This window comes from Phyllopteryx taeniolatus, chromosome 8 (genome assembly GCF_024500385.1).
Source record: "Phyllopteryx taeniolatus isolate TA_2022b chromosome 8, UOR_Ptae_1.2, whole genome shotgun sequence".
NCBI lineage: Eukaryota > Metazoa > Chordata > Actinopteri > Syngnathiformes > Syngnathidae > Phyllopteryx > Phyllopteryx taeniolatus.
Genome location: NC_084509.1, coordinates 2,696,763 through 2,711,584, shown reverse-complemented (window position 1 = coordinate 2,711,584; position 14,822 = coordinate 2,696,763). Strand labels below are relative to the sequence as shown.

The 14,822-nt window shown below is 41.3% G+C and overlaps 1 protein-coding gene across 1 annotated transcript; it reads right to left on the bottom strand.

The window, feature by feature from the left end:
- Positions 1 to 773: 773 nt before the first annotated feature.
- On the bottom strand, positions 774 to 14,779 carry ccdc92ba (coiled-coil domain containing 92Ba). Its single transcript, XM_061782564.1, has 5 exons — positions 14,558 to 14,779; positions 14,404 to 14,482; positions 13,635 to 13,855; positions 8,989 to 9,036; positions 774 to 1,685 (listed from the first exon to the last, which is right to left on the bottom strand). The coding sequence occupies exons 3-5, from the start codon at positions 13,765 to 13,767 to the stop codon at positions 970 to 972; spliced, it is 897 nt and encodes a 298-aa protein (XP_061638548.1). The 5' UTR covers positions 13,768 to 13,855; positions 14,404 to 14,482; positions 14,558 to 14,779; the 3' UTR covers positions 774 to 969.
- Positions 14,780 to 14,822: the final 43 nt, after the last annotated feature.

The window sequence follows — 14,822 nt, the reverse complement described above, 5'->3', positions numbered from 1 at the left end:
GATTTTTAAAACGAAAACATGGCTCAGTTCATTCATACATGAGGTAAAAATAATTTTAAAAAGTTAAAATATGAAAATTCATTTATCCATTTCCTGTACTGGTTAACCTCTATAGGGTCGCGGGCATGAGGCGGGGTACACCCTGAACTGGTCGCCAGCCAATCGTAGGAATACGAAAATTATTATATGTAGATTTTAATATTTTACAAGTATTATTATTTTTCATATATTCCAATAATTTATTTTAATTAATACAATAACTCATGGTGGGCGGCTAGTTATCACATTTGGCTCATAGTTCTGAGGACCTGAGTTCAAATCCGGCCGCACCGCTATGAAGTTTGCATGTTCTCTCTTTGCCTGTGGGGTTTGCTCTGGGTACTCCGGTTTCCTTACACATCCCAAAAACATGCATGGTAAGTTAATTGAAGACTCTAAATTGTCCTTAGGTGTGAATATGAATGGTTGTTTGTTTATACTGTATGTGTCCCTGCGATTGGCAGGCGACCAGTTCACGGTGTACCCAACTTCTCGTGCAGAGTCAGATGGGACAGGCTCCAGCACGCTCGCAATGCTAGTGAGGATAAGCGGTACGGAACATGGATGGATGGATAATAACTCATCATTTTTATTCATTTTATTAAAATTAACCTATTTAATGCAATAAAAACAAAATGTTGCATAGTTTATCTTTTCTAAAAATAAAAAATTATTATAATGAATACAAATACAATTTTAAAAAGGAATATATATTTTCATAAAATTGTGGGGGGGGGGGGGGGGGGGGGGAACATCTAAATTAAAGCAACGAAAATGACGAGCCTTGCTAATGGAAATCCTTGGTGGGCTGGATTAAAGAACGCAGTGGGCGGTATGTGGCTCCCGGGCCATACTTTGCCCACCCCTGGTCGATGGTGTATATCAGTCAAAGTGCAGAATAACAAAAGAAGTTCAAAGATCAGTTCTTTGCTAATCTGCCTGTGCCTTAGCAGCAGGGGCCGCTGCAGTTGCAGACATCAGTCTGGCTGCATCTTCTTGAGGCACCACTAGTTCTTGCTGACCCACTCCCTCCGCATCCTCTTGTTCCACGCCAAGTGGAGGTGGTCTCTGTGTTACGGTTTTCCTGGAGTGCACTCGGAGCCTCCAGGCGTGAAGGAAGAGGGCGGGGTCCGGCATGGCTGCGGGCTCCGCAGGGCCGGTCACTTTCTCCATGGGCACACATTCCCGGGCGCGCTCCATTCTGGAGAAGCCTCTCGTGTTCTTTCGCTTGGGTTTAACCACAGGAGAGGAGTTGGATGCTCCCAGGAGCACCTGCTGGGGAGAGATGCTGTCGCCGCCGTACTGGGGTGCCTGACTGGAAGCTCTTGTCAGGAGCGCGTGCCTCTGCTGCAGTCGCTGGTGATGCAGCTTCTGCTTGGCAGCATGCAGCTGAAAGGAGAGGTACGCCGCTGCCTCAGTTTGTTTCTGCAGCTCAGTGTTCAAGATGGTGGAGCAGTGGCTGCGCCGTTTGAGCTCCTCCAGGAAGTGCCGTTCTTTTTCCTTCAGATTGGCTCGAAGGGCTCCCACCAATGCGCCCTTGTGGCTCAGCTCCTTGCGAATTTCTCCTATGGTGCACTCCTGCTCGCACAGACGGTCTTCTACATACCTGCAGCGGACCTCCACCAGCTCCTCCTCTTCTTGTATTTCTAATACAGTGAAAGATCAAAGAAAGAGATGTGAAATTTCAAAAATGATTCATAGCAGTGTTTTGAAAACAATCCTATCACACTGAATAGCAAAATGGATGAAAACACGAATATGCATGCCAAGCAGTGTCACTTTGATAAGAAACATTTCAGTGAAGCAGGGGATACTTTCAAGACCCTTCCGCAGTAGGTGAAAATCTGCTCTACAGACCAAACTTACTACAACCCCAATTCCAATGAAGTTGGGACATTGTGTTAAACATAAATAAAAACGGAATACAGTGATTTGCAAATCATGTTCAACCTATATTTAATTGAATACACAACAAAGACAAGATATTTAATGTTCAAACTTTATTGTTTTTAGAAAATAATCATTAACTTAGAATTTTATGGCTGCAACACGTTCCAAAAAACATGGGACAGGGTCATGTTTACTACTGTGTTGCATCACCTTTTCTTTTAACAACATTCAATAAACGTTTGGGAACTGAGGACACTAATTGTGGAAGCTTTGTAGGTGGAATTCTTTCCCATTCTTGCTTGATGTACAGCTTCAGCTGTTCAACAGTCTGGGTCTCCGTTGTCGTCTTTCACGCTTCATAATGCGCCACACCTTTTCAATGGGAGACCGGTCTGGACTGCAGGCAGTCAGTTTGAACATTAAATATCTTGTCTTTGAAGAAATAGAAAATGAGCAAGGCAGTGAAGAAAATGATTTTTTCTGACTGTAAAGTGGAGACGCTGCTAAATGAAGTGGAGGCGCGGAAGAAAATCCTCTTTGGCATGCTATCCTCCGGCGTGAACAACAAGTGAAGGAGGAGTGAATGGGTCAGGACTGCAGGCAGGCCAGTCTAGTACCCGCACTCTTTTACTACGAAGCCATGCTGTTGTAACACGTGCAAAATGTGGTTTGGCATTGTCTTGCTGAAATAAGCAGGGGCGTCCATAAAAAAGACGTTGCTTGGATGGCAGCATATGTTTCTCCAAAACCTGTATGTACCTTTCAGCATTAATGGTGCCTTCACAGATGTGTAAGTTACCCATGCCATTGGCACTAACACAGCCCCATACCATCACAAATGCTGGCTTTTGAACTTTGCGCCCATAACAGTCCGGATGGTTCTTTTCCTCTTTGGCCCGGAGGACACGACGTCCACAATTTCCAAAAACAATTTGAAATGTGGACTCGTCGGACCACCGAACACCTTTCCACTTTGCATCAGTCCCTCTTAGATGAGCCATGGTCCAGAAAAGCCGGCGGCGTTTCTGGGTGTTGTTGATAAATGGCTTTTGCTTTGCATAGTAGAGTTTTCTTAAGGATGTAGCACCGAACTGTATTTACTGACATTGGTTTTCTGAAGTGTTCCTGAGACCATGTGGTGATATCCTTTACACTTTGATGTCGGTTTTTGATGCAGTGCCGCCTTAGGGATCGAAGGTCACGAACATTCAATGTTGGTTTTCAGCCTTGCCGCTTACATGCAGTGATTTCTCCAGATTCTCTGAACCTTTTGGTGATATTATGGACCGTAGATGATGAAATCCCTAAATTCCTTGCAATTGTACCTTGAGGAACATTGTCCTCAAACTGTTCGACTATTTTCTCATGTTCTTGTTCACAAAGAGGTGAACCTCGTCCCATCTTTGCTTGTGAATGACTGAGCAATTCAGGGAAGTTCATTTTATACCCAATCATGGCACCCACCTGTTCCCAATTAGCCTGTTCACCTGTGGGATGTTCCAAACAGGTGTTTGATGAGCATTCCTCAACTTTCTCAGTCTTTTTTGCCACCTGTCCCAGCTTTTTTGGAACGTGTTGCAACCATAAAATTCAAAGTTATTATTTGCTAAAAACAAAGTTTATCAGTTTCGTTAAAGACCAATTATGGTTACATGAGAAAATGAGACATTTCACTTCATGAACGACCAACTGGTTTCCTCTTTTAGATGATCAACAGTATTATTCTTAAATTCAAATAGGAGTAGACTGCATTTTCTTGTATATAAACATTTCTAGTGAGGCAATTTCAAACAAAAAGAAATATAAATAGATTTCAGTTTTAAAATGTTTTTGCGAGTATGAAATACATAAGACAATTTAAAAAATTTTTTAAGAATGCAAGTGTTTCATCTTATTATAAAAGGCACAATTTCATCAACTGTAGTACCAGTCAGAACACAGGCGGGCACTACGTAAAAAACGAAGTTGACAATGTGGTTGTGTTTTTTGTTTGTTTCCCACCAAACGTCTTACTGGGATTTACAATTGGTACCGAAAGTATTTAGACCCCCTTAAATTTTTTACTTTTTTTTTTAATATATATATTGCAGCCATTTGCTAAAATAATTTAAGTTCTTTTTTTTTTCCCACATTAAAGTATACACAGCACTCCATATTGACAGAAGAAAAAATGAATTGTTGAAATTTTTGCAGATTTATTAAAAAAAAAACAACTGAAATATCACACAGCATAAGTATTCAGATCCTTTGCTCAGTATTTAGTAGAAGGACCCTTTTGGGAATGATGCAACAAGTTTTTCACACCTGGATTTGGGGATTGTCTGCCATTCCTCCTTGCAGATCCTCTCCAGTTCTGTCAGGTTGGATGGTGAACATTGGTGGACAGCCAGTCACGGAGTTTTTCTGAAGCCACTCCTTCAGTATTTTAGCCGTGTGCTTATGGTCATTGTCTTTTTTGAAGGTGAATCTTTGGCCCAGTCTGAGGTTCTGAGCACTCTGGAGAAGGTTTTCGTCAGGATATCCCTGTACTTGGCCGCATTCATCCTTTCTTCGATTGCAACCAGTCTCCCTGTCCCTGCAGCTGAAAAACACTCCCACAGCATGATGCTGCCACCACCAAGCTTCAATGTTGGGACTGTATTGGACAGGTGATGAGCAGTGCCTGGTTTTCGCCACACATGCCACTTAGAATTAAGGCCAACAATTTCTATCTTGGTCTCATCAGACCAGAGAATTTTATTTCTCACCATCTTGGAGTCCTTCAGGTGTTTTTTAGCAAACTCCATGCGAGCTTTCATGTGTCTTGCACTGAGGAGAGGCTTCCGTCGAGCTACTCTGCCATAAAGCCCCGACAGGTGGAGGGCTGCAGTGATGGTTGACTTTCTAGAACTTTTGCCCATCTCCCGACTGCATCTCTGGAGCTCAGCCAGAGCCTCTTTGGGTTCTTCTTTACCTCTCTCACCAAGGCTCTTCTCCCCAATTGCTCAGTTTGGACGGACGGCCAGCTCTAGGAAGGGTTCCGGTCGTCCCAAACGTCTTCAATTTAAGGATTATGGAGCCCACTGTGCTCTTAGGGACGTAAAGTGCAGCAGAAATCTTTTTGTATCTCAAGGCACGACTGTATGGTGTCGATATATGCGGACACAGTGCAATATTGTGTATGGCCACTATAATTTATTGCTTGTCTGGCATCAATATCTAAAAATAAACCATAGTTGGACTCAAGGAGCGTATACTAAAAGTTCATTCGGTTAGTTCTGATACATATTGTCTCACGAGACACAGTGGCTGCAGCTTCCTCTTCACATGAATTTAAAGCTGACAACAGTATATTATTTTTGCTTGCTTGCTCTGTATACAACCTTTGCGCCCTTCATTGCTGTCAAACTCTCTGGGGGTGGGGGTGCACATGAAAAGCAGAGTTAGACCTGGCCATCAGGGCTTACTGAGCAAAGCTGGCCAAGGGAGGAGATTGCCGTGTGGGAAGGAATTATCCACTTGTCCGCCAGATATATCCAATTCCCATACAATGCAGTCGAACAGGCCCAGACTAAAGCAGAATTCACTTAACCACTGTATTTAATGAAGCAATTATTTTTGAGAGGACACCTACAAACTGATCAAGGCGATCATTTATGCCGCCTATTGCCCTCACAATCCCTTGTTGTGATTCCAGCACAGCACGGGTGAGGACACGGCCAGTCAGGCGGGCAGCAGCAGCCTGTTCTTGGGGCGTAATTGCGGCGGATACGCCAGTAACTGTGGACGAATCCTCTGCGTCTGTGACACCAGAGACGACAGGGACGGACGGGAGAGGAATCCCCTAAACATGTAGCACGCAGACAATGCGTGTCCTCTCCTGTGTATTAAAATAATAAATTGAGTAATTAAACATGAGTCACAGTCTTTGATATACTGACATGCTTCTATTTGAATTCAAAAGATTTATTACAAACTAAATACCATACACACAACATTTACGCATGAACCTTTATCTCATAGGGCTGAGTGTAGATTACTGTATGAACACATTTGTAGTGAGTTATAAAAATAAATGGTATTTACCTTGGGGTTAATCAGAGTCAGCCACCTGTGAGAGTAGTGTCACCCATGATTGCAACTACTCTCTCCTCAAACGTGGTGAGGACCTCCAAGCCGGTTCCTCTGCCAGGTTTTGCCAGATCTTGGCGGCGGGCAGCTGTGCGCCGCTTCATATCCACCTTTATATCAGCCCACTTCTTTTTTAGTTCAGGGTGTGTGCGCTGTTGTGACTCCTCAGCATTGACAGCCCCACACACGCTGTCCCATTCACTCTTCTTCCGCTTGTTGTTCACGCCGGAGGACAGCGTGCCAAAGAGGATTTTCTTCCGCGCCTCCACTTCATTTAGCAGCGTTTCCACTTTACAGTCAGAAAAAATCCTTTTCTCAAATGCCTTGCTCATTTTCTATTTCTTCAGAGACAAGATATTTAATGTTCAAACTGACTGCCTGCAGTCCAGACCGGTCTCCCATTGAAAAGGTGTGGCGCATTATGAAGCGTAAAATACGACAACGGAGACCCCGGACTGTTGAACAGCTGAAGCTCTACATCTACACAGCAGTCATTGAATCAGTCCAGTGTTCTTCCATCACAGTCTGGTTTGGTGCTGCTACAAAAAAGGACAAACTCCGACTGCAACGGACAATCAAAACTGCTGAAAGGATTGTCGGTACCCCCCTACCCACCCTTGAGGACTTGCACGCTGCCAGAACTAAGACAAGGGCATGCAAAATCCTCTCGGACCCTCCCCACCCCGGTCACCAGCTCTTCCAGCTCCTTCCCTCAGGTAGGCGCTACCGATCAATGCAAACTAGAACTAGTAGACATTCCAACAGCTTCTTCCCTCTTGCAATCAACTTCTTAAACACCTAACTTATAATTCCATTACAACAAGCTGGCATTTTTTTGACTTGAGTTCGTTGTCACATTTCTGTGGGGCCAATTATGTATTACTCGTGCACTCACTGTAGTTGTCTCGCCGTGCTGCACTATTTGCATATACTGGCCACTCATGCCAGAGTAGCATCTGCTCCATTTGCACACTGATTGAGGAGTATCTGTAACATTTGCACAACCATTGTCCCAGATTATCGCACTACTCGTCACTTTAAACCGCATACACTCCTTGAAGTCTCAGCGCCCTTTGCACAATGGTCATTGCACCGGACTATTGCGATATTAGCCATTCGAACTGCTCTAAGTGCTAGAGGACTCTGCATCTTTTTGCACAATTGTTTTTTGTCAATGTCTTTATGTCTCCAAAGTGTTCTGTAAATTGACTGTCTGTTGTACTAGAGCGGCTCCAACTACCGGAGACAAATTCCTTGTGTGTTTTGGACATACTTGGCAAATAAAGATGATTCTGATTCTGATTCTGATCAAGCAAGAATGGGAAAGAATTCCACCTACAAAGCTTCAACAATTAGTGTCCTCAGTTCCCAAACGTTTATTGAATGTTGTTAAAAGAAAAGGTCATGTAACACAGTGGTAAACATGACCTTGTCCCAGCTTTTTTGGAACGTGTTGCAGCCATAAAATTCTAAGTTAATGATTATTTGCTACAAACAATGAAGTTTATCAGTTTGAACATTAAATATCTTGTCTTTGTAGTGTATTCAATTAAATATAGGTTGAACATGATTTGTCATTGTATTCTGTTTATATTTATGTTTAACACAACATCCCAACTTCACTGGAATTGGGGTTGTACAATGGAAATGTGCTTGGATTCATGCATACACACAGATTCATTCTGGATATTTTTGTGCATACAACGTTTTCTGGATTTGAGCGTACGCTATGTTTCAGTAAGAAATCCACGGAAGTCTTTGTACATGAGGGCCCTGGTGAGCACATTAGTGACCTCTGAGCTCACTAATGCTCTTCTGAATTAATGGACAAAAACTCCCTGACACACGCCAACATCTTGTGGAAAGCCTTCTCAGAAGGGGAACAGAGTCTATATTTTCTTTCGTGTTCACTTCCAGTTGGCTCAATACTTGTGTCCATATAATGTACTTAAATGTTTAACTTAAGCTCTCCTTGATATTCCTGCACACCATCTCTCTTTTTTGTATTCCAGGAAAGATACTCAGACATAGAATCCCAGGATTGCAGTCGCCCATCATCACCACACCCAGGTTGAGCTCATAATACTTGAGACTTCATAATGTGATCTTCGTATCACAACGCACGCTTCTCCCCTCCACCCCCATCGTTTCCCTTTAATCTCTCTCTCTACCGCCCCTTTCTTTGCATCTTGCTACCTCTCATTGCCTACTTCTGGTTTCTCTCGCTGTCTGTTGTAAACAGACACCCCCGTGGGACAACAAGGGTAGACGATAGCAGGGGGGGGGGGGGGGGGGGGAAGGACGGATCAATTTGCCAGGATGGGAGGAGAGTGCATTCTTTTGAAGGATAGGCACGTAACTTGCCTTGGAAAAAGAGATGCTTCTAAAAGCTGAGTAATGCAGCTACACAGGCACTGCTCGCCTTTTGGCTCCTCTTTTTTTTCATTTTCGCTTGCTGTTACAAAATGGTGCACATCTCTAAATTGAAGCAACAATTAAAACATCCAGCAGGGACTGCGTATTGTGTGTCAGAACAGGCTATCTTTGCAGCAGTTCTTCCCATTGCCACTGCCCTCATAAAGCCTTAACCAATTTGCTCTTTTCATTTAAGATTATTGGGTCAGCTCCCATCAAAGCACATACAGTTTATGTGAATAGAAGGTCCGTTTTGTGTAAGGTTTGTCAGGACAGTGTCAGAGAGAGAGATAGATAGATAGAGAGAGAGAGAGAGAGAGAGAGAGAGAGAGAGAGATGTCCCTGGGGCATGGGGAGGACACAGGGACTGATGCAGGCATGTTACTGATGCTGCATTGGGGGTTGTGCTTGGATAGGGACTGAATGCTTAATCTCTGAGAAATGTAGGCTATGTCGAAAGATGGAAAAGACAGACACAAATTACGTAATGTGATATAACGGGACTGCAAGGGATTGGGCTCTCTTTCAACATACCTATTTGGCTGCGACCCGGAGGTTTCAACTTTAGTTCAGTTGTCAATTCTGAAAAGCAAGAAACAAGACAGGTTAAAGAAAAGCAAATACAGAAATCCTGTCGGAGTGTCAATTTTGAGCCAAACGTCTCATTAAAATAACATTTTCTTACAAGTTAACATTGCTGGATGCTGCTCCAAGCACATTTCCACATGTTCATACATAAATAATGAAGCTAAATCTGAGACTTGGCATTAAAGAATCAGTCAGAGACGTGGCCAAGTTACACTTGCTCGTCAAAACTGTCTTTATTGCAGTCAGACATACAGCTTCAGATTTATAACCATTGCTCTCCGAAATCAATACGTACTCAAAGAAAAAACGCTGCCTGTGCACTATTATTATGCACAACGTTTAATAACAGAAGGCAACTGCCACAAAACAATGCAACTGAAAGCAAATTCAATCATCTTAAAACAAACAAATAGTATCAGATTTTAAATAATACACGATATGGACAAAGACCATGTGACACACCCATTATAAAAATCAACCAGGGGTTGGGCTAGAGCCCCCAAATATTAATTATTCTCTTTACAAAGGCATTTTCTATGCTCACAACTTTGTGGAAACTAGGGAAGGCCCTTTCTGTTCTAAAAAAAAAACAACAACAAAAAAACATAAACAAGGTGTTCCAATACATACAATGCCCATACACATTTCATAGCCACTTCAGAACAATCTTCCACTGAGTGGGTTTTGCCTTTTGCATCTAATAGTATGTTACAACATAAAGTCCATATCTGGACAATCATGTTACGAAGCAAAAAAAACACACACAAAAATAAAATAATGGGACAAAATCTTCGTGATTAAAACATGATTGTAACTTACATTTTTGGCCATTTTATCCGCATCTCATCCCCTGGGATCCTTTGGGTGGATTATATCTGACCAAATACCGCGACTAATGCTCTGTGCCTTTGAGAATTATGGATGAATTAAAGTAGCACATTACACTGCTAGTGTGTGACTTGACAGTAATTTCAGAGGATTTTCATAGGTGTATGATTGGAGGCCTCATGCAACTTTAATAATCCAGTTATTCTAAACGATTGCGAGGCCCAAGAAACAGAAACAAAATGCCATAGTTGGAAACACCAATCCTTACACAAAACATCGTTTCCTCTCAATGGCTGCAACATCAGGTACACATGCACAATCCAATACATAAGATGTATCAACAAGTCCTCCATCACTAATATAATACTCAATTTTGAGAGCAATTAATTTAACCTGTTGTATATTGTTCTGGTTGGTCTAAAAGAGCAGTCCATCTTACAAATGCCTCCACTGTTTTCCCCCTCTCCTATAATAATTAAAATGTGTCCAGTGAGTGTTTAATATATTCGGTCACTGTCACACCCATGCTTTCCACCACTGCAGTATTCTCACATGCATGACCGTGCAGCTGGAAGAGGAGAGGGGAAGAATACAGGAAGAGAGATGGAAAGAATCAATAATTTTATGGAGATTACTGTCCTTAAGAGACTACTGTCAAACAGTAGTAACGCAGTATGTCTATGTTACAAGGGGTGGATCATTGTATGGAAATTGGGATTGGTAGTTGGAGGTGTTGTTTAAATAAAGGAGCGACTGAGGAAGAACCCCGAACTGCTCTGGCAAGCATCCCTTGTTCAACCTCTCGTCATCTATAGTTTGGTGCAGGATTAGACAAATGTACACTTTTTAAAGGCCCAGTAAACTGACCAAAAAATGTCCACAGAGAATAGTATTATTGACAAGCTTGCCAAATCTGAATGAATAAAAAATAAATATCGCAAAGTATGTGAACATCACATCAACCTCCGACTGCCCTTCAGGTAGCAGCACTTTAGCTTGCTGGCAGAATGCACTCCTTGGCTATTTTTTTTTTTTTTATGTCTGGCAATAACAATCCAAACACATAAAAGACTAGGACCGATGACAACTGATCATCTTCAGTGTGCTGAGACACAAAGCTGTTCTGAGTCGCTACCAGGTGGTAATGAGCAAGACGGGTTCCGTTTGCATGGTTTACTGTAGATCTCGTTGTTTTGCAAGTACAGTGGAAACTCAGTACATGAACACCCAGGTTGACAGACAATTGAGTTAGTGAACAAAGTTTTCAAAGAAATACTGCCTTGGTTCATACACTATGCTTCAGTTCACTAACAGTCTTGGCATGGACGCAAAAGGCTCAGTCGTGCTTTTTTTTGTGCCATATAGAGATCATTGACTATGCGTCTCGCATTGCAGGATTTTAGTTTTTTTGCTCGAAAATAGCTGGTTTTCTTGGCTCCAGAGAAACTGAAAACTGCTAGCAATAGTGTTATTTGGAAGCCTTTTGTACAGCATTACGGTTGAAATAAGTGGACATAATAGCTAAACATGAAAATAGTGTTTGTGATCTCACTGTGCAAATCTACCATCTGCAAAAAAGACAGCCATTGTGATTTGTGAATAAAGGAGTGACTGTTTCGACGATGCCAAGAACTCAAATTGAAGAGGAGGAAGAAAAATTATTGTTGGTGTGTATAAATAAAAATGGGCTTGCTGGTGATATGATTAACCGATAGCTATCTATATAGCCTCTTTATTTCAAAAAGGCGAATGTGATTTGCTAGCGAACACACCGTTATTTTTTTTCCCATAGTAAAGTGTTTTCACTTATTTCTACATTGCACTGTATTTAGTTTTAACTATAAACTGGTTACAACAAGGTAAAAATGTTGTATTGAATGGATGAATTCTATTTCTCTTCATTTCAATATGAAACAGTGCTTTGGTTCCAGAAAGTTGTAGTTCACGAATAGTTTTTCTTAACCATGAAGGATATACTTTACATACATCATTCTAAAAGCACTACATTACACTGTATGTGTATACTGTATTTCTGTGAATAAATATATTCTGATATCTGGAACTAAAATCACCACTTATATGGTTAGCCTTGTAAGTTTATGGTTTTAGAGAATGAAAGTCATAAAATGTATTGAAGGGCCACAGACATGCACACACACACACACACACACACCTATCCTAGTATATGTGTATGTATGTTGGCGGACTTTAATCTAATGAACTATAGATCCACAAGGTGGTCAGAGAAAATGATGTCATCTCCAAGAACTGTAGCATGACATCACCATGTTGTCATCATTGTCTGGCATTGATTCATGTCAAAGGGACACTAATAGGTTAGGAGCCTGGTGCTATTCATGCGGATTAATACAGAACACAAGCACAGCATAAATGAATACTGTGCAACCTCAAGTGCAATACCCCAAAAAGTACATGAACAATTTGAGTTCAGCCTTCAGTTTTCTGTGACACTTGACACAGTGCACATCTTAAGGTTGAACTACACAAGTGTGTTGTGCTTTTTCTTTGGTGTTTTTGTGTTTCTTTTGGAATTTCCATTAGAATTACGATCGATCAACTATTCCATCCAACTATTGTCTATAAGATTTGTCCTCGTTTGGGTTGCAAGTGAACTAGCAAGACAATCACACACACATTCGCACCTATGAACAATTTATAGTCTTAACATTAACCTAATAAGCAAGCACTTTGAACAGATTTCCCCCCCCCCTGAGTTTTATGGTGATTATTTGAGCCTGGAAAACCTCAATTCACTTTACATTATTTGTGATGATATATATATTTTTCACTTGTATGTCAGCAGTTATACCTGCTTGGTCATGTTAGAGAGTACGAAGTTATTTATGTTAGGAATAATAAGAATTTTTGATAGTGGAAAAATAATAATCATCTGCAACATGCAAAATATTCAGATCACTCATCATTGCAAAATAAAATATGACTCAATTAACTGCTATCAAAATAGATCAGCATCTTGAAAAACAGGCTTGAAAAGTCATAACAGAGGTGGGAAAAGTATTGATTATGTACTTAAGTATAGATACTACTCTGGTAAAAAGTACAAGCACTGATTCAATGGCTATACGAAATGTACTGTAACAGACTCTTACATGTACTTAAGTACATAAGTAAAAAGAGAGCCGTCATTGGCTCAAATTTTATGCAATCAAAATAATGTGTTCCCATAGATTTGATAATTTTGTGAACGTAACAAAAAATGATAAATTACCTCATGATAACATGATAACAAATGAAAATGAATTGTACAGTATGTTTTTTTTTCAAATTAGACTTTTTTCTTTAGATTTACAGTAGATTTTTGAGATCCAGAAACTGGTGGTTTAGGCTTGCGCAAAACAACGCATTTGCCGAGAAACAGTCTTCTAGCCAATAACATCAAACAATTCAATTAAATAACGCCAGGGATGGGGAATATCCAGCCTCAACGAATCTGTTACCATCGTCTGTAATGCGCCCTCAACTGTGGTTGACTTTACCTGTCTCTATTTAGTGACGTCATCTGCGGAGGTTGAAAACGTAATGTGCATGTTTTAACAAAATAAGGAGTAGAAAGTACAGACATGTTTCCCAACGTAGGGAGTAAAGTAAAAATTCATCAGAAAAAGAACAACTATAGAGTACAGTAACTAAGTATTTACTTAGTTACTTCCTGCCTCTGCATAAGCATAGAAGGAAACTGCTGAATCATAATTTGCTGCATACATTTTTAATAAGACACTCACCCGAGCACCGCCTCTGCAGGGAAAGGATCTCCAGGTGGAGCCCGTGGAGCAAAGTGAGGTGCTCCTGCCTGAGGAACACCACGCTCCTCTCCGTGCTCTTCAGCTGTCGGGCCACATTGCTCGCTTCACCCATGGCTGGGTTTGCACTCACAGGGAGGCAAGGGGCAGAGGGGCGCTCACGAGGATGGGACGAGGGTTGCAAAATTCAGGCAAATGGGAAACTTTCCATTGAAAAGAATGGGAGGGTGTGGGTGGGAATAAGAGGGGGGGGGGGGGGGGGGGGGACAGGAATTCACAAAATTAAATATTGGTACTTAATAAAGAACTTTAAATCTAGTTGTGGAAATTTTATTTTTTATCATCCTGACTAAAACAACCACATTTCATGCAAGTACGAGCAGTTTCTTGGTGGATTTTTTTTTTTTCTTTGCTTTGCGTTGCTCGGGAAAATTTTGGAGTGAAGTAAAAAAAAAAAAAAAAAAAAAAGTAATTATGTTACTGTAATGCACTCAAATGTGGGGAATGAGAGCTATCTATATTGCATGAATGTCTGCTTATGACAAAAGAAAATGTTGACATTTATGTTTGAATGTGATACATTTCAATTCCCAGTTAAATCCCATTAATTCCATAATTTTCATGGAAAGTTTCCAATTTGGAATATTTCCTAAATCCTCCGGTTTAATTTAATTTGATGTAAACTCAGTAGAAACTTTCCAGAAATTTCCTGAAAATGTTCCACCCCTTTGCAAGTGTAAATGGAACACACATTTTATGGATGTAGCCCGTGGCGCTCCAGCACTGCTTTTGTTAAAGATGTCATCACTAGAGAACTTCTTGCTGAGGTTCTGTCCAAAGGAAGAAAGAAATTAACATTGGATGCAGCTGGATAGGAAAATAATAACAGCGTTTTGTCTCCTTACCTTGAGTATTAATGCAAAGAATTGACGAAACTAGACCCCCAAGGCTCACAAACGTGTTGCTTACAGGCTTGTATCCTTCACGCGACTTAAAAGTGTTGATGTTGACATAAAAACCGAACAACAACTGCCCCGGTAAAAGCTAAGTCCAACGTTAACATGAGCTACAATCCTTCTGGCTCGGATTCAGTGGGGCGGGTGTGGTGTGAACGAGAACACGGTGGTTAGATCACGCGAGAACAAACGTCGTACCACAGAGGCGACCTGA